The sequence below is a fragment of the Papio anubis genome, chromosome 11 (assembly GCF_008728515.1).
Source record: "Papio anubis isolate 15944 chromosome 11, Panubis1.0, whole genome shotgun sequence".
NCBI classification, from domain to species: domain Eukaryota; kingdom Metazoa; phylum Chordata; class Mammalia; order Primates; family Cercopithecidae; genus Papio; species Papio anubis.
Genome location: NC_044986.1, coordinates 188,526 through 213,582, shown reverse-complemented (window position 1 = coordinate 213,582; position 25,057 = coordinate 188,526). Strand labels below are relative to the sequence as shown.

Sequence of the window (25,057 nt, the reverse complement as noted above, 5' to 3'; positions counted from 1 at the left end):
CCAGCGTCCGGGTGTGAGATTTATTCTATGTGGCCATGGGTGGCCGGTCCTCCACCCAGCATCCGGGTGTGAGATTTATTCTATGTGGCCATGGGTGGCCGGTCCTCCGCCCAGCACCACGGGTGTGAGATTTATTCTATGTGGCCATGGAAAGCATTTATTTCCAACAGTCGTCTCTAAACTTCCAAACACACTAGGGCTTTTATGTGTCATTTTCATTCTCTTCTTAACTTCTCCAGCCTCCACCCCATGCGGCTCCCCTCTCCACCCTGCTGCCCTGAGCACCTGTGGGCTCAGTGGCCCGGCCTGGAAGACTCAGACTCCCCCATTGCTGGCCTGTTTGCTTGGCGTTCATCCCCGCCATGCAGGCTTAGCGAGTGTCTGGGCTCACAGAGAGCAGGGTGAGTGGGGTCCTGCCTCTTGCTAGTTCCGGTCTACACAGGTGACAGACTTGATGTGAGACCCACAGGCTGGGGATCCAATAGTGCTGGGACGTGAGAATGGGGCTCCAAGCCTCTTGTTTGCATCAGAGGCCTCCAGAGGCCACTGTGAGAAGGTGGAGTTTAAACTGGGACCTGAGGTTCAGTAGGGTTCACTAAATGAAGACGGGGAGCTTCCAACACAGAAGGGCGGGCGGTGAGTGAGAAGGTTGCTGATTCCACCAGGTGTGTAGCAGGCAGTGTCAACCAACAACTAGCCAGAAGGTTATTTGCTAAGTTATTTTCTAAATAAATAGATTGATGGTTGGAGCATAGATGATTGATGATGGATGAATGGAGGGATGGATGAGTGGATGGACAGGTGGGTGGATAGGTGGATAGGTGGGTGGTTGGGCGGGTGGATGGGTAAATGGATAGGTGATGGTGGATATGTGGATGGATGGGTGGTGGATAGGTGGACGGGCAGATAGATGGTTAATATGTGGATGGATGGGTGGATGAACAAGTAGATGGTGGATATGTGGATGGATGAATGGGTAGATGGGTGGATAGTGGGTATGTGGATGGATGGGTGGATGAACAGATGGATGGATGGTTGGATGGAAGGGTGGATGGATAGATGGATGGTTAATTTGTGAATGGATGGGTGGATGTGTGGATGGGTGGGTGGATGGGATTATGAACAGGTAGGTGGTGGATATGTGGATGGATGAGTGGGTGGAAAGATTGGTGGACAGGTGGATATGTGGATGGATGGCTAAATGGCTGGGTGGGTGGATGGGTGGATGGACAGATGGATGGTGGATATGTGGATGAATGGGTTGGTGGATGGACAGGTGGGTGGACAGGTAGGTAGGTGGGTGGATGGGCGGGTGGGTGGGTGAATGGACAGATGAATGATGGATATGTGGGTGGGTGGGTAAGTGAATAGTTGGATGGACAGATGGATAGTTAATATGTGGATGGATAGGTGGATGGGTGGATGGATGGTGGGTGGATGGGTGGATGAAAAGGTAGATGGTGGATATGTGGATGGATGAGTAGGTGGATGGTGGATACATGGATGGATGAGTGGATGAACAAATGAATGGATGGGTGAGTGAGACAGATGGGTGGACAGGTGGATGGTGGATATGTGGATGGATGGGTGGATGGATGGGTGGGTGGGTGAATGGGTAGATGGACATGTGGTTGGATGGATAAGTGAATGGATGGGTGGGTGGGTGGATGAATGTATGGAGGATGAATGGGTGAGTGGGTGGATGGGTAGATGAATGGATGAGTGGATGGATGGGTGGGTGGATGGTAGATGAATAGGTGGATGGGTGGATAAGTGGATGGATGGGTGGATGAACAGGCACATGGATGGGTGGGTGGATGGGGTGTGTGGATGTTTGGGTGGAGGACAGATGAGTAGATGAATGGGTGAGTAAATGGATGGGTGGATGGATGAACAGGCAGATGGATTGATGAAGTGTGTGGATGGAATTAGATTAGAGTAAGATAAGATAAAATTGAAAGAGATAAGATAGAATTAAAATTAAGATACATTAAGATAGAACAAAGCAAATAAAGATGGAATGTAAATAAGATAGATAAAATTAAGGAAATAGACCAAGGATAAGAGTATATAGATTAAATAGAAAGAGACAAACAAGTAGAAGAATAGGTTAATGGTAAAATTAAAATTAAAATAGAAGCAAATATAAATGAATGGAGTAAGTAGATACGTGGAAGAATAGACATGTAAGATAGGCTTGAATTAAAGTAGATAAAGTAAGATTAATGGAATAGATAGTTAGAGTAGATGGTTAGAGTAGGTAAGATGGAATGCGATGAATGAATGATGGAGTAGATAGATAGGTAAAATTAGAGTAGATAAGATAGATGGAATAGATAGATAAGATAGATAAGATAGGTAGAGTAGATAGATAAGATGAATGAATGGAAATAGAATAGATAGAGTAGATAAGATAAAATTAGATAGCTAGATAGGTAGATAGCTAGAGTAGAATAAGATAAGATGATAAGATAGATAGATAGATAGATGAATACGTGGAAATAAGATAGATAGATAGATAAGATAGATAGATAAGATAGATAAGATACATTTTTAGAGTAGATATAGATGGAGGAATAGAGTAGATAAAATTATAGAGTAGAGTAAGATAAGATAGATAAGATAGATAGATAAGATAGATAGATACGTGCATTAGATAGATAAGATAGATAAGATAATGGAAATAAGATAAAATTAGATAGATAGAGTAGATAGATGAATGGGTGGATGGCTGGGTGGATGGATGGATGGATGGATGGATGGGTGAATGGATGGATGGATGGGTGGATGGATGGATGGATGGATGGGTGGATGGGTGGGTGGGTGGGTGGATGGATGGATGGATGGATGGATGGATGGATGGATGAATGGATGGAGTTGATGGATGGGTTGATGGATGGATGGGTGGATGGGTAGATACATGGATTGATAAGTGGATGAACAGGAGGATGGATGGGTAGATTTGTGGATGGATGATGGGTGGGTGGATTGATGGAGGATGGATGGGTGGGTGGATGTGTGGAGGATGGGTTGATAGATGGGTGGATATATAGTTAGATGGGTGGATGGATAGATAAGCGGATGGATGGGTGGGGGATGGGGAATGGGCACACATATGAATGGATAAGTGGATAGAGGGTGGACGGATGGATTCTAGGTGCCTGGATGGAAACAAAGGGGAATGGAGCGAAGGAATGCATACCCTGGCTTTCCGTGTGCTACGGAGCTAAGTTCTATTCTCAAGGCTGAGAGAATCACTGTTGAGAGCATGATCTCAGGAGTGGTTGTTGCTGGTCTCCTGCCCGCTGTGTGTGCAGTGCTTGGTAGGCATACGTGCAGTGGGCCTTGGCTATCTGGATGCTCAGCCAGGTTTGCAAACCTCTGGTCCACACTTTTGCCTCCACATCTTTGCCCAGGTTGCTCCTTTGTCCTGGAGTGTCCTCTCTTGTCTTCTCATAGCTTCACTCACATCTCCTTCATGGAATCCTCCCTGACCCATAGCCCACAGAGGCTGGCCCTGCTCCTGTTCCTTGAAACTTGATGTAGTGTTGCTAAATGTTCTCTGGGTCTTCAGGTATTAGATCCCCTGGAGATCTGGGCTGTGCTTGGTGCTACTCAGCACCCCTGTGTCCAGGCTGAGGGAGATACCATCTGGGGTTATTCTGCTCAAGCCATTGGCCACAGCCAAGAATGCTGCTGCCCACTCTGAAGGAACACTGTCCACAATCAAGCTGAGCACAGCTCAGAAATGTGCAGACATGCCTTAGCTGGCCTGGCCAGGCCATGGCAGGGCCAGAATTCAGATGCAGCCTCTGCCATCTGAGTCTACATTCCCTGCTGCCCTGCATGACAGCTGACCCAGCCCACAGTAGATCACCCAGCTGTGGGCCAACCTCTGCTCACCCTCTTCTGCTGGGGACCCATGCAGCTGCTGCCTGGCAGAGAATATATCCACGTCCATGTCCAATTGTGTATCTGTGTCTCTGTGCACATGTATACAGTATAGTGTGTGTCATGTGCATGTGTATGTGGTACAGTGTGTGTTTGCGTGCAAGGTGTGTGCATATGCATGCAATATGATATAGTGTTTGTGTGCACATGTATGTGGTGTGGCGTCTGTGTGCATCTATGTAGTATAGTGTGTGCACGCATGTAGTGTGGTGTGTCATGCTCATGTGTACATGCATGGCATGCTATGTCTGTGAGTGGGTTGTGCACACATGTATGCAGTATGCTGTGTGGTGTGTTTCATGCACATGTGTGTATGATGGTGTGCATGTATGTACTGTGGTATGCATCTTGTACATGTATGCTGTGTGTGCATGCATGTAGTATGGTATGTATCATGGGCACATGTGTGTAATGTGTGTGCATGCACATAGTGTGGTGTGTGTCATGAGCACGTATGTTGCATGATGTGTACATGCATGTGGTATGGTGTGTATCATGGGCACATGTGTGTAATGTGTGTGCATGCACATAGTGTGTGTCATGAGTACATGTGTTGCATGGTGTGTACATGCATGTGGTGTGGTGTGTATCATGGGCACATGTGTGTAATATGGTGTGTCTGTGCATGTAGTGTGGTGTGTGTTGTGGCCATGAGTGTTGCATAGTGCGCATATATGTGTGTTGTATGGTGTGTGTAGTATGCCTGTGTGTGAACTACAGTGTGTGCATATTTGTGGTGTAGCATGTGCATGCATGCATGTAGTATGTTATGTGTCACAGGCACATGTGTGTAGCATGGAGTGTGTGTAGCACACGTGTGTGCAGTGTGGTGTGTGCATGTATGTGGTGTGTGTGCATGCATGTGGTATGTGTCACAGGCACACGTGTAGCATGGTATATGTGTAGCATGCATGTGTGTGTAATGTGGTATGCGTGCATGCATGTAGTGTGTTACATGTCACGTGCACAGGAGTGTATCACAGTGTGTGTAGCATGCATGTGTGTGCAGTGTGGTGTGTGTGCATGTGTGTGCAGTGTGTGTAGCATGCATGTGTGTGCAGTATGGTGTGTGTATACATGTGGTATGTGTGTGCATGCATGTAGTCTGTTATGTGTCATGGACACAAGAGTGTATCATGGTGTGTGTGTAGCATGCATGTGTGTGCAGTGTGGTGTGTGCATGTATGTGATGTGTGCATGCATGTATGTAGTGTGTTACGTGTCACGGGCACACATGTGTAGCATGGTGCGTGTCTGCAGCGCTGGATTGATTCTCAGTCTTTGGGTGAGAACAAGGCTTTCGGTGGGTGGTACTTTTTATTTTTTAATGTTTGCAATGAAATGTTTTAAACATACAGAAAAGAGAGAATAAGAACAGCACACGTGAAGCTACATTAGCAAAACTACAGCAAGTTTCAAGGAATAGACTTTCCACCCAGCCTCAGAAATGACCCACAACTGACTGGGCTCAGATTTACCTCTAAAAGATCAGGCCCCTCTTAACATGTAACCACAAAGCCTTGGCCACACTTGGAAATGTTCACAGCCACTCCCAGCCTGGGTGGGTGTGGACTGAGGGTTCGGGTCCCCCCTCTGCCGCCCAAATCTTGCTCTTCCAGCCATTTCCCTGCGGGATCTGAGTGGGATCCACACACCTGGCTGCCTCCGTGCCTCCTGAGTTTCTTATGACCCCACACCCCCGACTCTCTTCCTTATGGTTTTTGTTGAAGAAAACCTGGTTTGTCTCTGAGGCCAAGTCCAGGGTAGTCAGGGGCTGTCGGACTCAGGTTCCTACCAGGGCCCATCGGGGGCGTGTGGCCTCTGCTCCCCGACAGCCATCAGTGGCCGCCACGAATCCTTGGAGCCGCCACGGTAGTCCTTGCCTCAGTTTGTGAGCAGGGCTCCCACTGTCAGGAGAGCCACCCTCACTGACACCAGGCAGCCGCAGCAGACGGTCCCTGCGGACAGGGAGGTGGCAGGCTCGACTTCTTCTCTTCATCCACCCGTTTTCAAAGCAGCGAGTGCATCCAGTGTCCTCCAGCGCTAACCAGTGAGCTTGGTTTTATGATTTTATGAATTTAAGATTCACACATCTTTGATGGGATTTGGTCCATTCTGCTGATGCCAACTGAAGCTCAGAAGGCACCCTGGTCCTTGGCACCCAGCTCTGCTGGGCTCCGACCCACTTCCTGGTGTGGCAGGATGCTCCAGCCCCTTCTGTGGGGTTCCTGTCCCAAATCTGCTCAGCCATTTGTCTGCAGAGCCCTGGCCAGCGAGGCCCTGTCTGGGCCCAGGCGGCCCTGGGAGCCCCTGGTGCGTGTTCATGGTGCCCTCCTGAGGCCCGGACTGCGACGGGCCCACCGCGCTAAGTGCTGCAGCCAGCACTTCTCTGAACCGGTCACCTCAGGTCCACCGGAAGTGCTTCCCAGGGCCATGAAGAGCCTCCCAGGCTGACCCAGACCCTGACCCAAGGATCTCCGGCAGAGCAGAGGAGGGGCTTCCTGAAGTGAGACTCCGGAGAGTGGAGCCCACTTCCTACCCGCTAGAGAGGGGCCTTTTCAATTTGGAGAAAAACTTTAACCAGTGCTGAACCGAAGCCCGTTTGGCTTGAGCGCATTTGCTCAGGAATTGCATCTCGAGGGGGGTTTTGCGTCCACTTCCCGCGGGTGGCCAGGCCCTGTCCCCACTTGAGGCGAGAGCCACGGGGATGCCCATCGTGAGTGCAGGCGCCGTGGGAGCTACAGGCTCAGACCACACTGAGGCCTGGAGCAGGAAGCTGCAACGTCCACCTCCTCGACCCGGCTCCCCGTCGCCCTGTGGCCCAAGGTGTGATCATTTCATGCCTGATCAGCCTCCCTCTGGCCTGTTCCCCTCCACTGACGGCCAAGCCCAGCCAGGCAGGGCCACTTGGTGCTCCCAGGACAGCCTCCAGGTTCTCTGGCCCACAGGCCTGGAGAGCAGACCCCACCCTCCCTTCCTCTGCCAGACGCCTGCCCGCAGTCCAGCCTTATCCCGCTGCCCTGGGGCCTCTGATGTCCTTGTTTCCTGAAAGGGGACTTCCCTGACAACACAACCCCCAGGGAACTCATTCAAACAGCTGCTCTTAGCCGGCAGCTCAAATACTGCGGTTTCTCAGATTCCGGCCCGGTCTTCCCACAGAAAGCTGGCGGCTTCGTCAAATACTGCAGCTTCTGATTCCAGCACAGTTTCCCACAGGAATCTGTTTCTCCGTGTGTCGCCATCTCCTGACCCCGCCGGTGGTACACAGCTGTGTTTCCCTCCTTCAGGGCGCACCGCCCTTCAGGCCAGAAGCTTCCAGAAGGCAGAAATGCTGAGCTCCCTGCAGCGATGCAAGGCAGGCCCCGTACGGCTCTGCACCTTGAGGGCCGACTGCGTCCTCTGGGCTCCGAGGGGCCACTCTCTCGCGGCCATGCAGAGACCCGGAGATCTGAGGCTCCGCGGCTGCAAGGACAGCGTCTCGGGGCAGGAGGAGTCCTTCCTCACGGTGCCAGCCGGAGGGTGCTCTCCAAGTTCACACCCCAGAGAGTGAGGCTGCAAACGGATTAGGTCTGGATATTTTAAAATTATAAAAATATTAGCAGAAACAAAGGAAAGCTGACCCTGTCGCCTCGGGGTGGAGAACATCCTCCTACAAAGCTGCTGAACACAAACAGGTTGGATTCCACACGTGAGAGCGTAGAGCTCTGGGATGCGAGAAGACGCATAAACAACGTCAGAAGCCGGCAACAGACGCAGCGAGCGTGTGCGGCGACCAGGCTGAGGCGAGCCCTGATGTGCACAGCCACCCGGAGCCCCACTTCAGCGGAGAAAGCACAGTCCTTGCATGGGGATTTAGAGGGAAAAATTAAAACTGCGAGTCGATACGAACAGATGCTTGGTCTCATTCATAATTACAAAAATGCAAATTAACTCGACGAGTGAGTTTCCCCTAACAGATTGGCAAAGCTGCGGAGACTGGTGCTTCGGCTGCGGCTGGTGAGTCAACCGGTCGGTCATTTATCAGGAGGGTTTGTCACCGCTGTCAGAATTGTAAGTGGATGTGACCTGGGACCCAGCATCCCCCTTCCTGGAATTGAGGCTTCGCACACCTGACATGGCTGCACCAACGTCACACGGGGCCCCCACCGACGCCACACGGGGCCCCCACCGAAGCGTCGGTCATGACAACAGAACATGAGAAGCACCCACAGCGGCATCAGAGCGGAAGGGATGGACCCTGTGTGCCCAAACACGCATGTCACAGGTCCCCCAGGGAGGCTGATCCCAGCCTGGGCACAAGAGTGTGGCAGGTCCCCCCAGGATGGCACAGGAGACCCCAGGAGTTGGCAGCAGAGCAGCCATTGGGGCTCCTGGCCCAAGGTGCAAAGGCAGAGGTGGTGGTTGTGGCCAGTGCCAGGCGAGCCGTGAGGGGACGGGGAGGTGCCAGGTCCCCTACCAGAAGCACGTGCACAGCAGGGAGTCTGTGGGGATGGCCAATGGCCGGGGGCCTGGCTGGTGTGCCAGGTGGGCTGCCCCAGGGCACCAGGCAGGGCGCAGGAGGGAGAGAGTAGAGGAGAAGCAGAAACCGGCCTGCGGGGAGGCAGGGCCAGGCATGGGGCAGAGGTCAGTCTGGATTCCTGACCTGGAAGGAGATTCATGCCGTGAAAAACCCAGGACGCAGGGCAGAGTGCAGCTCGGGAGAGAGAAGAGATGCGTGTCCGGCTGACTGTGTGTGCTGGGTGTGCACGTATGTGTCTGCATGTGTGCCCATGTCTAGACTGGGAAGCCCCAGGACCGTCCACACACACACACACACACACACACACCAGACTGTGTAAGTGGAGCCGTCTGCGAGGTGCCGTTCATGCCCCAGAGAAGAAAGTGTGGGGTGCTGCGTGCTCCTGGTTTCTTTGTGACACTTTCTGTCTTGCTCAAATAAGACATCTCAGGAGAAAAAGGAGTTTGAGGCAGAATTGGATGAGCTTGGTGATGGTGGTTGGAGCCAGGCTCAGGTGGAGTCAGGGGCCCTGGGATCTGGCTGGGTCCCTGCAGCCTGACCCTGAGACAGACCCTGACAGAGAGGGGGAGTCAGCCAGGATGACCAGCTGGCCTGGGGCCCCGGGATGCAGGGCTTTCTGTGAAGACTGGACGCTCCCTGGTCACCCTGGACCTCACGACGGAATGGAGAGGCAGGTCTCAGGGTTCTGTGACGACATCTCGAGACCACCCAGGGAGATGCCTGGGGCCAGGGCAGCCCAGGACACGGGTGCATGTCCACTCAGCCAGCCCAGGACACGGGTACGTGTCCAGTCAGCCAGCCCAGGACGTGGGTGCGTGTCCAGTCGGCCAGCCCAGGACGCGGTTGTGTCTCCACTCGGCCAGCCAGGACTAGAGTGGACACTGAGGGACACTTGGGGACCCCAGACTCCCCTCGGGAGGGGAGCACAGGTGCGGGGGCAGAGCAGGCCCTGGGTCAGGTCCCAGCTCCACACGTGAGCTGTGTGACCTGCCAGTCAGCCCTGGGTCAGGCCCCGCTCCCACCGTGAGCTGTGTGGCCTGCGACGTGGCCTGGGTCAGGCCCCAGCTCCACCCGTGAGCTGTGTGGCCTGCGACGTGGCCCTGGGTCAGGCCCCCGCTCCACACGTGAGCTGTGTGACCTGCGACGTGGCCCTGGGCAGGTTCCTGAGCTGCTCTGGGTTCTGCTGCTGTTTGTGGGGAGAATTGAAGCCCCACCTTGTAGATCCTGGGAAAAAGCATCCAGGCCTCTTGATGCGGCTGTGTCCAGAAAATGGGACCTTGTGCAGAGCCCACGTTCTTAGGCAAGGGAGGAAAACCCAGACTTTCAAACAAAAAGAAAAACCCATCTTTGCTTCTACTGAAATCCAGTTTTTGAAGTTTTGAAGTTTTCGACCTAAACACTGAAAGGCTCCACCCTTGAGAGACGCAGCAGCCAGAGGAGTCTGTGCCCCTCAAGGTTACTGTGGGCAGGAAGCCCAGAGTGGTGGGGCCATGAGCCAGCACAGACCAGGCCCAAATGCGTGGGTGGCATGGGTGCGAGTGGCATGGGTGCAGGTGGTGTGGGTGTGGGTGACGTGGGCATGGGTGGCGAGGCCATGGGCAGTGTGGGCACAGGTGGCAAGGGCGTGGGTGACATGAGTGCAAGTGGTGTGGGTGGTGTGGGTACAAGTGGCGAGGGCGTGGGCAGCGTGGACATGGGTGGCGTGGGCGCCAGTGGCAAGAGCATGGGTGGCATGGGTGTGGGTGCTGCTTCCCCTCAGGGGAATCTCCACGATGCCTGAAACTTGAGCTCCTGGCCCGGAAAAGCGGTGGCCGCGGTCGGGGTGGCACACACGCACAGACCCCGGAGCTGATGGCCCGTCATGCCCACAGGCGCACATCTACTCCCTGGGGGCCACACTGAAGGCCGCCCTCGAGTACGTGGCAGAGCCCACACTGGAACTCAGGCTGAGCCAAGACCTTGAGGCGCTGCTGAGCCGGATGCAGGCGGAGGACCCCGGGGACCGGCCGGGCCTCGAGGTAAGCGAGGCTGCCCTGGGCCGCCCAGGTTGTGACCCTGACCTCACAGGCCCGGACACCGTGTGCTTACCCCACACACGCCCGGCAGCCTCCCCTGGGTTCCGTGACCACAGTCCAATGGCATTTTGCTTAAAGGAGGACTTGGTTTTTTATTGTCCATTTTTGATATGAAAGGTCTTGCTTGTGACAAGGCTCCTGGTTCTCTGCAACCCGGATGTGCTGCCTTTTCATACTAGAAAATGGGCAAGACAGGCGCAGGCAGGCTGTGGGGACTGTCCCCAGGTCACCTTCAAAGGATCCGGCCCTGTCGGGTGGGCGGCCACGGGAGATGGCCCCTCCTCCGAGCCTTCCTGTCTGAGGCAGTCACGTCCCCAGAGCATCATCTCGCTGTGTGAAGAGAAGCTGCAGCTCACGTCCTCCTGCCGCGTGTGCCGGAGCCTCTCTGCTGTGGGGAGGAGGGTCCTCTCCATCGAGTCCTTCGGAGCACTGCAGGGTAAGCTCTTGAACCCACACACATGCATCCTTGTGTGTGCACATATACCTGTGTACCATGTATACACACGTGCACATGCTGCACACGCATGCACACACACATGCACACATCCATGCACACACATACGCTGCACACATCCATGCACACACCCATGCACAGACACACTACACACACAGACACACTGCACACACACCCATGCACACACACGCACATACCCCTGCATACAGACACATGCTGCACACACCCCTGCCCACACACATACTGCACACACACCCATGCACACACACATGCTATACACACCCATACACACACACTGCATACACACCCATGCACACACGCACACACCCACTCATGCATTCATACAGATCACACACACTCGTGTACTCACACAGCCACACACAAGCGTTCAAATAGATCACATGTGCCCTGTACACACATATTCACACTTGCTCACAGTCACACACATGCAAATTCAGACATGCCTGTTCACATTGCACACGCCCACACCAGAATGCACACATTAAAAGCCCGCTGTCATGCCTACCACGTCCACTGTCTCACACGTGGTCAAACACGCGAACATGCTGGTCCTGTGCACACACCCGTTTCCACACTCTCATGTGTATTGATTGTGCCAGCCTTGCAGGCACCCATGCAGGCAGAGGTGACTCTGGGTCAGCTTCAGAAGTCCGTGGCATTGGTGCCGGGCACATGGGTGTTAGTCTCATGGGCATTTACATAAACGGACGTGTTGATGTTTCACAGCTGATTTTCACCTGCCCCCACCACGGGTGCCAGGCAGGCGCGTTACAGAGCTGCAGCCGCAGCATTTGGGGTGTTCGTGGCTCACGCGGATTCTGGCGTCTCTCAGGCCGCCTTTGAACAGAGGCCGTGTCTGTGGGGCCTCAGGAGGGTGGCCGGGGGCACAGTCCCGAGGAGCCTCACGGTGGCCGGCAGGGCCCTCCCTGCCGAGTGAGCACGTTTGCAGCTCAGGGTTTGTGCTGCTGCGGGAGGGGCGCAGTGTGGAGCAGGCAGTTTGTGCAGCGTGGAGCAGGCAGAACAGAGACACGCACAGCAGAGAGAGAGCAATGCCGTGTGTGTGAGGCGGCCACTGACGGCTGTAGCCACATCAAGTTCTTCCTGTGGGGACTCACGTGTGTAATCCTCGTGGAAAACGACGTGCCTTTGGGTGAGATAATTAGACAGTCCCCGGCTCCGCAGGAAGCCCCAGCAGGAAGCCCCACCTGGCCTGGGGGAGGGGCAGCTGACCTCTGGACAAACTGGGATGATGTGATGAGTGGGGCAGGTGAGGAAGGCGGGAGCCTCCTCCTGTGAGAGCCTGCGCTGGGGTCTGTGGTCAGGAGGGAGGGAGGGGCGCCCAGCCACGTGAGGCACACTGGGGTCTGTGGGGGAGGAGGGAGGGGTGCCTGAGTGGTGGTCCAGCGGTGGTGACAGCTGGGGTCTGTGAGCTGGGGGGAGGGAGGGAGGAGGGGTGTCCAGCAGCCGTGAGAGCCGCTGGGGTCTGTGGCTGGGAGCAGAGGGGTGAGGTGGAGAGGTGGGGGGAGGGGGGCAGGAGGGGCACTGCTGCTCCCTGAAACCATAAAGTCTGTCAGAAGGGAAGAGGGAGGGAGGAAGGGAGGAGTCGGCTCACTTCGATCTGTGGGGAGGGGAAGTCAGGAAGAGGTGGGGCGCCATGATGATCTGCAGGGAAAGGACAGGGTTCTCCGGCAAGACCAAGCTCTGCTGTCCACCCCGGTGAGAAATGGCGAGAGCCACAGCCGGGAGGAACTGGCCAGCCTCGTCCTGGATGCCGAGCGCACCCTTGGGGACCTGGACAGAGACGCCCTCAGGAGGAGCCGCCTGCGGAAAGTGCAGACATTCCCCAGGCTGCCGTCCGACAGCCCCGAGGCCAGCCCCTGCCTGCCGCTCACCCGCGGGAAAAGCCAGCTGCCCATGTCGGAATTATTCCCTCCGGACCCCAGGAAGGCCTTTCTGGACAGGAAAAATGGCCTTTCTAGCTTCCAGGCTCAGCCCAAATGCAGGCTGTGGCCGGAGCAGGAGCTGGAACACCAGCTGGGAGGGGTTCCCTGTGCAGGCCGCAGCGCGGACAGGGGCCCTGGGGTGCCCGGCAGTCCAGGACAGCCCGAGACTTCACACCCGAGTCCGGGGCCAGCAGAGGCCGGACCCCCAGCCTGCCCTGCACACCCTCGAGATGCTAGCGGTGAAGCCCAGACTCCCGGGGACGATGAGAGAATTCCGGAAGGAGCCAGGCCGCCGGAAAGTGCAACCGCAGAGCAGGTGGGTGGCCAGGTCTGGCCGGGTCTGGCTGGGTCTTGTGTGTGGCCGGAGGGTCAGTGGTCAGTGAGTCCGGGCTCAGCCTCTCCACAGCCACAAACGCTTTAACGCAGGAAATTAACCTTCACCCTCGCTCCATAATTAAGACATTTTTGTTGAGCTGCCCCGTTTCTGAAGGAAGCTGTGGCTGCGGCTGGGGATGCCGTCACCCAGGCATGGCCTCTCGGGTGGACATTTGCCTCAGGATGACCCAGAAGGCAGCCGCCTCCTCAGCCTGGCCCAGGCTCCTCGCACAGCCCCGCACGGCCGTCTCGACGGTTAATTTTCTTCCGGGAAGCAAGGCCAGCAGCCCCGGGTCCAGGACGTCACGTCAGAGGCTGTGTCCCCAGTCCTGACGCTCACAGGCTTCCTCATCTTCCTGTTCCGATGGTTTTAAAAGTTAGAAACCAAAGCTGTGGGCTGAGCTTGCTCATCTGTGGGGCTTGGTGGTGTCGGTGCTGGGCCACCTCCACAGCCTCCACAGGGACACTGGGATCTGGAGCAGCTGCCCGGACGTGGCATCTGTGCAGGATGGGGCCTCCCCAGCCCAGTGCTGCCCCTGGTCAGCTGCTGCTCATGAGGATGGAGGATGCTACTGGAGCCAGTGTTCTGGGGGGCCTGACCTGTTGGCCCGTCTGTCCAACTGAAGACACTTGGGCCAAGGCCTGGCCAAGGGCATTGCCCTCCTTGGCTCCTCGGTGAGCCACCCCCAGCTGTGTCCCCGTGAGCAACTCAGGGCAAGGACACCTGAAGCCAGTGGCCCGCACGCAAGTCCGTCTGCCAGGCAGTGCCCGGCCCGGGAATGGGGGTGCCCTCAAGCCACCTGTCCCACCAGGCCTTGTTGACCTGAAGGACAAGAGCAGGCCATTCTGTGGCTCGGGCTTTTCTGCATGTCCTGAGCACGTGTGCCCCGTCACCCTCTACCACCCTCCCACTGCTCTCCCTGGCAGCACGCCATCCCTTGCACAACAGCCTACCTTCCAGAAGGGCACACGGAGGCACAGGGTGGCTGAGCCACCTGTCGGAGGGTGGACTTTGGTCCCAGCTGTCCGTGGGGCCTTGGAGTGGAGAGCGGCCTCCCAGGCTGAACGCATGCCCGGTGTCAGGGTGTGTGTGTGCGTGAGAAAATGCACCCAACAAAAGCCACCACTTTCACCCTCTGCAAGAGCCCAGCTCAGTGGCACCGGGTGTGTTCACGCTGTTGCACAGCTGTCCCCACCAGCCCACACGAAACCCCAACCCCCCAGCCTGGCCCCTGCACCCAGCCCGCCCTCCACCTCCGTGAGCTCCGTCCGAGGGACCTCGTGGGGGTGGGATGGACGGTGCTTTGTGTCTGGTCTCTTCACTGAGCCCACTGTCTGCACAGTTCCTCCCCGGGGCAGCCTGCGTGAGAACGCTCCCCGTCCCGAGGCCAAGCACCGTCCACACTGCCCCTGCATCCATCCGTGGATGTCTGGGTGCTCCCCGCATTGGCTGATTCGAGCCGTGCTGCTGCGAACATGGGCATGCACATATGCGTGAGCCCTGCCCTCAGTTCCTCGGGGAATGTGGCCACGTGGAACTGCTGTCACCTGGGAGGTGTATGTTGAGCTTTCTGAGGAACGGCAGCACTGTGGTCTGCAGTGGCTGCACCATGGGACGTTTCCATCCACAGGGCCAAGGGCCCCAGTCTCCCCACGCCACCCACATGCTGGGTTTGACTTGGGAGCTCCCCAGCCCTTCTGTCAGGTGTGGAGCGGAGTGGGCCTTGCCCTGGCCTGTTCCCCCGACATGTCTCTGCAGGCAGCGGGCCCCAGCAAGCGGTGTCCACACTGACCTCACCACTCTCCTGTCCGCAGTGGGTGTCCCTGCAGGACCTCCTGTCCCAGCTGGGCCGGCCCTTCCGGGAGTACGAGCTGTGGGCCCTGTGCCTGGCCTGCCTCCGCGCACTACAGATGCACCCCGAGCACCCAGGTGAGGCATCCCCTCGCCATCCCATCGCCCCTCCGTCCTGTCCCCCCACCGTCCCATCGCCCCTCCGTCCTGTCCCCCCACCGTCCCATCACCCCTCCGTCCTGTCCCCCCGCCGTTCCATCCCCCCACCGTCCCATGCGTACTTGGCCCCCACCTGAGCCAAGGGACCCAGGGGCAGCCAGGACGGTGTCTCTGGTGAACGGAGCGGGCGGCTCCTGTCTGGAGCACTGTGGAGGTGCCCGCTGGGTTGTAGCACCAAGGGAGGTGTGGGGACAGATGCCTGCAAGGCGGGCCTTGAAACCGGTGACCCTGTCCTAAAGAGGAACGGGGACCTTGCCATGGCCCACACATTCTCAACACAGTGACGTTGTCCCCAGGGAGGCAGCAGTTGGCTTTGGAGTGGGGAGGGAATCTTCAGCATTGTACTGGTCCTGCCCCATCAGAGCCCAGCCCTGCCAGACATCAGGGCAGGCGGATGGTGCGTCTGTGACGTAAAAACACCCTGAGGGTGATGAGGGCAGCGTCTACGAGGGCTGGGGGAGAGGCCATGGGAGACACACCCGGCTCCGGTGTCCGTCCACTGTGGGCCCATGGCTGCCCCGTGGGCCCTGACCCGGGACAGGAACTGCGATGCAGGGGCTTCGGCTGAGGAGCTGTTGCCCGTGTTCTCCCTGCTGCCCAGCTCCCTTTCAGCCGCAGTTGTGCTTCTGCAGCCACTGTGTGGGCTGGGGCAGTGCTACCCACGGGGAGGGCCAGGAGGAGGCAGCTCCAAGGACCCCAGGGGCTGGGGGCAGGCCGTGTGCGTGCACTGGCAGGTGCGTGCCCGTGCCATGGGGAGACTGGGGGTCTGCGCAGCCTGACCGAGGCTCTGCAGCTCCTTCCCCCCAGCCAACCCCAAGTGCAGGGCAGCACGCATGCCTGCCCTGACCCAAGCTCTGCCACAGCCTACCTGTGTCTGGACTCTGTGCTGGTTGCTGAGGACGGGGCTGTGCTCTTCCAGCCACCCCCTGCCAACGGTGAGTGTGTGGGGTCCCCCTCAGGCCGAGCCCAGCACCGGCTCACCAGGGGTGAGGAAAGCTCAGCCGGGGTTTCTCTCTTAGGTTCCTATGACTCGTTCTTTCTGGCTCCCGAGCTGGCAGAGGAGAGGCTGGTAACTGAAAAGGTACCTGGGGCCTCCTCACCCTTCCCCAGCCCTGCCCCCAGCCCTCAGGGGTGCCACGTCCCCCATCTGTCCAGCAGGCCCTCGTCAGGACTCAAGGGAGTCAGGGCAGCCCTTCCTGGCCAGGCGGCCAGAGGCAGTATCTGCCAGCAGGGCCGTGGTTCTGGCCGGTGCACTAGGACCGGGCTCGGCGTGGACAGCACTAGTCATGTGCCCTAGAGCTCACGAGAACCGAGGGCTCAACGTCCGGGGATGTGCATAAGGTGCCTGTGAAACAAGAGCATTATTAAAATTTAAATTATACAAATTTAAATACAATTAAATAAATTACATTCAAAATCAAGGTAGAACTTCCACTCAGGAAGGATAGAAATGTGTACTTCCCCACTCCTCCCACCAAGGAGGAGCACTAAGTACCCTACACTAAGCACCCTGCACTAAACACCCTACACTAAACACCCTGCACTAAGCACCCTGCACTAAGCACCCTGCACTAAACACCCTGCACTAAACACCCTGCACTAAGCACCCTGCAATAAGCACCCTGCACTAAGCACCCTGCACTAAACAAACACCCTGCAGCAAGCACCTTGCAATAATCACCCTGCACTAAGCACCCTGCACACTGTGCAAAAAACAAGCACCAGGCCACCTGCAGGAGGAGAAGGCAGCTGGCAAGGGGCCTCTGGACCAAGGAACAAGGCAGCCGTGAGTGCCCTGGATTTTCTTTCTGTCTCATATATTGAGACTTGGATGTAAAGAAGCCAGCGACTGGGAAAAACCAGTGGGCACACACACACTAAAAGCTGTGCTTTTTCATCTTCTGGAGATGTTGTCTAGAGGAACTCGGAATGGTCCACCATTTGCCAAACCATTGAAGGCTTTCCTGCAATCTAGTCTGTAATGAAAAGAGGCTGTCGCGAACCCCAGCAGTAGATGGTTCACCTTTACACCAAGAAGGCTGGGAAAGCGCCACAATCTGCAGGTGGCCCAGGCCGACCTCAGGGGGTTGGTGCTGTGAGACCTGAAGCTCTTACGAGATTTCTCAAACAAAAATCGCGTCCATGAGGCTGCAGTGGCTCTGGGTGTGTGCTCCTGTAGGATCCAGCATCTTTCCTCTTCAAGGAACAAAAATCGCTGGGAAAGTGTTGAGGCACAAGCACAGAGTCAGAAAACTAAAGAAAAAAATGAAGCCTTTTTGAGTAATAAAAAAGAATTTAAGCCCCAACAGGCCAGACATGGTGACTCATGCCTGTAATTCCAGCAATTTGGGAGGCCAAGGCAGGCAGATCACTTTAGTCCAGGAGTTTGAGACCAGCCTGGGCAACATGGCGAAACCCCATCTCTACTAAAAATACAAAAATTAGCCAGGTGTGGTGGCACACGCCTGTAATCCCAGCCAGGTGTGGTGGCGCACGCCTGTAATCCCAACTACTCAGGAGGCTGAGGTGGGAGGATTGGTTGGACCCAGGAGGTTGCAGTGAGCTAAGATCATGCTACTACACTCCAGCCTGGATGACAGAGCGAGACCCTGTCTCAAAAAAAAAAACAAATACCCCAACAGGGCCGGGTGTGGTGGCTCACGCCTGTAATCCCAGCACTCTGGGAGGCCGAGGCAGGCGGATCACCTGACGTTAGGAGTTCAAGACACCCTGGCCAACATGGTGAAACCACACCTCTACTAAAAATAAAATTATCCAGGGGTGTTGGTGTGTGCCTATAATCCCAGCTACTTGGGAGGCTGAAGCAGGAAAATCGCTTGAACCCAGGAGGCAGAGGTTGCAGTGAGCAAAGATGATGCCACTGCACTCCAGCCTGAGTGACAGAGCGAGACTCAGTCTCAAAAAAATAATAAAATAAATGCCCCAAAAAAAGCCTGGGTCTGTAATGAGAGGACCAGGGAGAACCAGGATGCGCTTATACTCCCTGCTGTGCACCAGCCAAACCCCACGGGAGCACTGTGTCCCCGCCCAGCAAGGGCCGAGCCTGGAGCCTGGACTCATCCTTGTGAGACTGCAGAGAAGTGCCCAGTGCCTGCCCTGGCCCCAGGTGGCCTCAGAGAAAGTGAGCAGGAGCCAGGACCTTCCTTCCCTGCAGCCTACCCTGCAAGGACAACTGGAAAACATGGCTGAAAGGAATCGGAGACTGCACAAGCAAGTGGAAACGCATCCCATGCTCACAGATGGGCAGGATCAGTGTTGGTAAAGCAGCTACACTGCCCAAAGCAATCCGTAGAGTCAATGCTATTGCTATCAAACTACCAATGTCATTTTTCACAGAATTAGAGGAAACTATTCTAAAATTCATATGGAACCAAAAAAGAGCTGAAATAGCCAAAGCAATTTTAAGTGAAAAGAACAAAGCCAGAGGCATAACGTTACCCAACTTCAAACTATACTACAAGGCCACAGTAACGCAAACAGCATGGCACTGGTAGAAAAACAGACACATAGACCAATGGAAGAGAACAGAGAGCCCAGAAATAAGGCTGCACACCTACAACCATCTGATCTTTGACAGAGCTGACAAAATCAAGCAATGGGGAAAGGACTCATGATACCAAGAATCAGGAAGATGTCAAACTGAATGAAAAAAGACAACCAATAGATACCAACCTGGAGACGACAGAAATGTTAAAAATGACTTTAAAATTTTTAAAGCAACCATCATAAAAATGCTTCGTTGGGCAATTGCAAACATGCTTGAAACAAGTGAAAAAGTCTCAGCAAAGAAATAGAAAGTTTCAACAAAGAAATAGAAAATGAAAAGAAAAAGCTAATGGAAATTTTAGAGCTGATTTTTTTAAAAACTCAACGAATGGGCTTAAAAGCAGAATAGAGAGGGCAGAGGAAAGAATTGGTGAAATGGAGACAGAACAATAGAAATTACACAGTTTGGACAACAAAGAGAAAATAGACAAAAAAAAACGAACAAAGACTGAGAAGCTTGTGGGACTATAAGAAAAGATCTAATATCCATGTCATCAAAATCCTGGAAAGAGAAGAGAAGGAGGGTGGGGCATAAAAAGTACTCAAAGAAATAATGACTGAAAACTTCCGAATTATGGCAAGACTCATAAAGCTACAGATTTACAAAGGTGAGAAAACCCCAAACGTGATCAATGCAAAGAAATCCACACCAGGACATATCATAGTCAAACCTCTGAATACTAACCCTCCCCTCTCCAAAACAATAAAACTAAAAAACAAGAAGAGAGAGAAACAGCAGCTTACGTATATACATATGGGGGGAAACAGCTCAAATGATCAGATTTCTCATCAGTAATTGTAGAGGAAGTGCATAGCATTGTTTTAAGTGCTGAAAGAACTTTCAACCCAGAAACCTATTTCCAGAAAACATATCCTTCAGAAATTAAGGAAACAGGCTGGACGCAGTGGCTCAGGCCTGTAATCCCAACACTTTGGGAGGCCAAGGCAGATGGATCACCTGAGGTCAGGAATTTGAGACCAACCTGGCCAAGATGGTGAAACCCCATCTCTACATTATACAAAAATTAGCTGGGCATGGTGGTGGGTGCCTGTAATAATCCCAGCTACTTGGAGGCTGAGGCAGGAGAATCACTGGAACCTGGGAGGCAGAGGCTGCAGTGAGCCCAGATAGAGCCATTGCACTCCAGCCAGGGCAACAAGAGTGAGACCCTGCCTCTTAAAAAAATAAAGGAGGAAGAAGGAAGAAAGAAGAGAAGGGAGGAAGAAGAGCAAGAAGAAGGAAAAAGGAGAAGGAAGGAGGAGGAGGAGAAGAAGAAAGGAAGAAGATTGACAGAGTAATGTTTAGAAACATGACCTAACCATGTACTGTCTACCAGAAACTCACTTCAAATAAAACAATGTAAGTAGGTTTCAAGTTAAAAGAGTTAGAAAAGATACATTATAAAAATGATAAAAAGAAAGCAGAAGTGACTGCATTAATATCGGGTAAAGTGTACTTCAGAGCAAAGAAAATTGGCAGAGACAAAGAGGGACATTCTATAACAATAAAGGGTCAATCCACCAAGAAGACATAGCAATCCTAAACATATATGCGCCACATAACAGAGCTGCAGAATATGTGAAGCAAAACTGATGGAATTAATGGAGAAACAGATGAATCCACAATTATGGTTAGAGATTTCAGTTTCCCTCTCTCAACACTTGATAGAACAGTCAGACTGTAAACCAGTAAAAATATGAAGGAACTGAACACCACCAGCAATCAACAGGGTTGGGTCAACATTTAAAGGACACTCCACCCAACAACAGCAGAATCCACATTCTTCTTAGCTGCCCACTGACTCTACACCAAGCTAGACCAAATCCTGGGCCATAACGCAAACCTCAACACATTTAAAAGAATTTAAGTCATACAAATATGTTATCTGACCACAGTAACAAAAATAAAAGGGAAATTTTCCAAACACTTGGAAACGAAACAACACATTCTAAATACTCTACGTGTCAAAGAAGAAGTTTCAAGGAAATTTTAAAAACATATAGAACGGAGTGAAAATGAAAATGCAACAGATGGTGTACCAAGATTTTTGTGCCAATGGCGATGTGCTGGCTAAGATATTGGACTATAGTTTTGCAAGCTGCCACTGTTGAGGAAACTGGGTACAAAGTACATGAGCTCTCTCTATATTATTTCTTAAAACTATATCAGTCAACAGTTATCGCAAAATAAAACGTTAATTTTTTAAAAGTGTAGCAAGTGCTCAAAATGGGTAATTTCCTACTTATCTGACTCTGGTTGGCTGTTACTGTTCTCATGGGGCTGTCTGCGTCCACTGTGCCTGGATGGTGGGAACTTTATAAAGGGGAGCTTCCTCTTCCCAGCTCCACACTCAAGGGCACTGTGTTGGTAGCCGGAGTACTTACACCAGGGAAAGCAGCCAACGCTACAAATGTCTTGTTCTGTTGACTCTGGACTTAACTGAAGTGATGGAGAGCACGTGGATAATGTGATTAAACTTAAAAGTGTGTCATGTCTGCAGACACTCCATTGCGGATAGCCCAAAAGATGGAGGACATGGTCTTCCAATATCCACCACGATCATCTGATTCAGCAAAGACGTCGCTCAGAGCAGTGCCCTGAATTCCAGCATGGGTCTGTCCTGTTTCACTTCCATCTCATTTACTGAAATGAATGAAAGCATCAACCAACACTCATGTCAGAAGCACCTGTGTGTTGCGGTGGACCGCAGATGAATGTCAGTAAAAATCAACGAAAGCCTTCAGTGAGAATCGACGGGCTCTGTGGATCTTACAAAAAGTGCATGAAACGGTGCGCTGTGCATCCTTTCCGTCCACAACGTGCCGAATGAACTCAGTTTGCACACAGGCGGTGCGGTCGCTTGGAGAGCCGGTTGTTAGCCGTGTAGCAGCACAGCACCGGGTCGGGGGCTCCCGGGAGCGGGGACCGTGAGGTGGGAACTGTGCCGGCCAGTTCTCCTCAGACCCTCGAGCTGCTGCCTTCGTGAGGAGAGCGGAAGGCGGGAAAGTCCAGTTGAGGCTTCCAACCCTCAGGTGTTTTAAAACACGGACAGAACCACGGGGGAGAGTTCGACCGGCAGGTTCCTGGACCATGACCTGGAGGCAGATGTGGGGGTCCAGGGTGGGGCCCGACAGATGCTGAGGAGGGTTCCTGAGGAGAGGCCATCTGTGGGGGCAGTGCCTGGGTGCCCCTCAGGGTGCCTGACGTGGGCAGGTCTGCTGGGCACAGTGGCCCACAGCCCTGCGGTCAACACCACTGTTCTCTCCCCACCCGCCCAGGCCTCTGTGTACTGTGTGGCCGCTGTCCTGTGGACCGCAGCCAAGTTCAGTGTCCCCCGCAACCACAAGCTGGCCCTGCCACGCAGGCTCAAGACCCTCCTCCTGGACATGGCCAGGCGCAGCGCCCCAGAGCGGCCGTCCGCGGCCGAGGCCATCAAGGTAACCACACCGCTGTCATAGTCCCAGCCCAGGGTCTAAGGACTGTGGGCAGTGGCCACCCTCAGTGAGCTGGAGGTGGAGGAGCACAGGCTGCCAGTGTGCAGGTGATGAGGCCACCAGCTCTGTTTCCAGGTCCTTGTTTCTAGACGTCAGCCCAGCCATCGCATGGGGAAGGGAGTGGGTTTTGCGTCATGGCCACATCCATGTGGGCGGACAGCATGGGGGTCTCTGCTGCTCCCCACCACGGCCATCCCTCCTGCGGAGCCTGCTCTCTCCAACTTGTCCAAAAGGCCAAGGCAGGGGCAAGGGGTGTCCTGTGGCCACGTACAGACCCCTGCTCTTAGGTCCTGCTGGAGGGGAGCAGAGAGAGGCCTCCACACCCCACCCCCCACCCTGAACCCCCACCTCCTCTGAGGATCCCACCAGCCCCGCCCCTCCCTGCCTGATCTCCCTGCTGGACTCAGGCTTTGGGGCTGGGTTCTAACACACTCCTGCTGGGACCTGCGCCCGCACCCAGCAGGTGGAGCTGAGCCGTGTGTGGGTGATGAGGAGGACCTCCTGGGGAGGAGCCAAACCCTGATGTGTGGGTGATCAGGAGGACCTCCTGGGGAGGAGCCAAACCCTGATGTGTGGGTGATCAGGAGGACCTCCTGGGGAGGAGCCGTGTCTGGAGGAGCGGAGACAGCCATGGAGTTGGGGACCTGGGCCCAGCCGTCTCCGCCTCAACTGCTCTGTGGCCTTGGGCGGGTCACTCAGACCCTCTGGGCCTCTCAGGCCTCCTCTGCCATGGGAGGATGAGATCTAGAAACGGCTGGATGTCCGCTAAGCAGTGAAAGCAGATTTTATTCGGTAACTACCGAGAGCCAAGGAAGCTGAGCTCAGTTCCCACATGCACAAGGCCTGGGCTTATAAAGGGAGAACAGGAGTGGCCGGGCGCAGGGGGTGCGGGGCTCAGGTGAATGTGACCAAGGGCTGCCAGTGTCCAGGCGCCGAGGCCACCAGGTCGGTGGCCAACGTTGGGTTTGGGATTCTGCCTCGCAGAGAGCCTGGCAGACAGTGGCCGACTGTGAGCCCTTTTCAGGAAATGCTCTAAGAAAGGCTCGTCCCGGGCCTGTTGTCAGGTGTCGATGAGAACAAACAGGAAACGCTCCTGGCAGCCCTGAGCTTTTTCAGATGGGGACCCAGCGACATGGGGACGGTCGCAGCCGTAGCTGAGGCCTGTCGGGACGTGTGAACCGTCTCCTCCCCCCAGGTGTGCGGCAGCTACCTCCTGCAGCGAGGCATGGACAGCCGGAAAATCCTCGCCCACCTCAGGGCTTCCACCTGCCAGGTGGGGCGGGGCTAGAACAGCTGGGCCGCCTCCTCCCCCGCTGCTCTTAGCTTCCTCCCACCCGCATGCGCTTGCCCCTGCCTGGCCGCCTCCGGCAGCCCCACCCCCGGATCTCTGCTGACCACCGAGCTGTGGGTGGGTGCGTCTGGGGGTGCGGGGGACACTTGGGTCCTATCTCCTGAAGGCCCACAGTGGCCCCAGGGAACCAGATCAGGATCGGGGCAGGATCCCAAGGATGGCCGCCCAGCACCCACCCCCGGGCCCTGAGTCTCACATGGTGCCGGCGTCTCCCCCTCCCCGGAACCCACGGAAACCTGGTTGGATTGGGAGGCAAAGGAGCCCCAACAGCTCCCTCTCCAGGCAGAGCTCAGGCCGTGCGGCCGCCACACCCAGCTCCTCCCCATCGGGAAGCTCCACCGCACCAGCGGGCGGGTGGGGGGCGCCCTGTGGGTGTTGCCGGTGCTGGCGGAGCTCCATGGTCACCTGGCCCAGGGCTGTCGCCTCATCCCCAGGTGTACCAGGAGGAAGAGACCATCAGCCTCCAAAACGCCTTCTCAGTGGTTGAACTGAAGCCAAGTGTGGCACCAGCCCCAGAGCCCAGCCCAGGTGGGGCCCCGACCAGCCCCTGCTGCCCCACTAGCCCCTGCACCCCACACCACAGCTGCCCCCACCTTTGCATGGACAAACACAGCCGGCACCTCCCGGAAACCCGGGCAGCAAGTCTAGAGCTCGGCCAGCGTGGCCAGTGCAGCCCAGCCTGCCTGCCCCTGCCAGCCCCCCTCTCTCCCAAAACTCCCAGTCCCTCAGGCCCCAGTTTCAGGTTCTCACTCCCATCTCCCAGCAGCTGGCCCTCCCAAGCCCACATCTGGAGACCCTCCCAGAGTCCACACAGAGCCCACCCACCCCTGTACTGAGCCCTCCTCAGCAGGCCCCTCCAAGCCTTCTGGTGGGGCCTGGTCTTTCTGGCCTGTCCCCGCCTCCTGGCCCTCCCCCCAGCACCAGCCACACCCACCCTCCCGTTCCGGGGCCAGGCTGGGCACAGAGGAAGCCGCTGGGGACATGTGGGAGGGGACGTGGCAGCCGCACACCGGGTGGGATGACCCGGTGGTGTGGCACGTGCTGGGGCCACTCCGCCCGCCCGCACCCTCAGCCCCCTGGGTCCCCAGGCTTCCTGCCGGTGAACAGCGACACCAGGCTTGTGGCTGTGCCAGGGCCGGTGCCCAGCCAGCGCCCCTGCTGTGAAGAAGCCACCCAGCTGCCTGCAGCGTTCACCTCCGAGGCCACACACTTCAAGCCCATCGTCCTCGCGCAGGACACAGTTATGGCCAGGTGAGCTTCGTCCCCACAGCCGGGAGCTGCTGGGTCCCAGGCAC

At 55.5% G+C, this 25,057-nt stretch overlaps 1 protein-coding gene across 1 annotated transcript in view; it reads left to right on the top strand.

Annotated features, from left to right (window-relative positions):
- Positions 1 to 25,057, top strand: part of KNDC1 (kinase non-catalytic C-lobe domain containing 1) — a 63,465-nt gene that overhangs the window by 13,800 nt on the left and 24,608 nt on the right. Inside the window, exons 4-15 of the mRNA XM_031651963.1 lie at positions 10,342 to 10,488; positions 10,864 to 10,981; positions 12,106 to 12,123; positions 12,461 to 12,480; positions 12,617 to 13,279; positions 15,154 to 15,268; positions 16,213 to 16,284; positions 16,369 to 16,430; positions 22,196 to 22,354; positions 23,607 to 23,684; positions 24,197 to 24,290; positions 24,851 to 25,013. Of these exons, the coding sequence (XP_031507823.1) occupies positions 10,342 to 10,488; positions 10,864 to 10,981; positions 12,106 to 12,123; positions 12,461 to 12,480; positions 12,617 to 13,279; positions 15,154 to 15,268; positions 16,213 to 16,284; positions 16,369 to 16,430; positions 22,196 to 22,354; positions 23,607 to 23,684; positions 24,197 to 24,290; positions 24,851 to 25,013 (1,709 nt within the window). The remainder of the gene's footprint in view (positions 1 to 10,341; positions 10,489 to 10,863; positions 10,982 to 12,105; positions 12,124 to 12,460; positions 12,481 to 12,616; positions 13,280 to 15,153; positions 15,269 to 16,212; positions 16,285 to 16,368; positions 16,431 to 22,195; positions 22,355 to 23,606; positions 23,685 to 24,196; positions 24,291 to 24,850; positions 25,014 to 25,057) is intronic.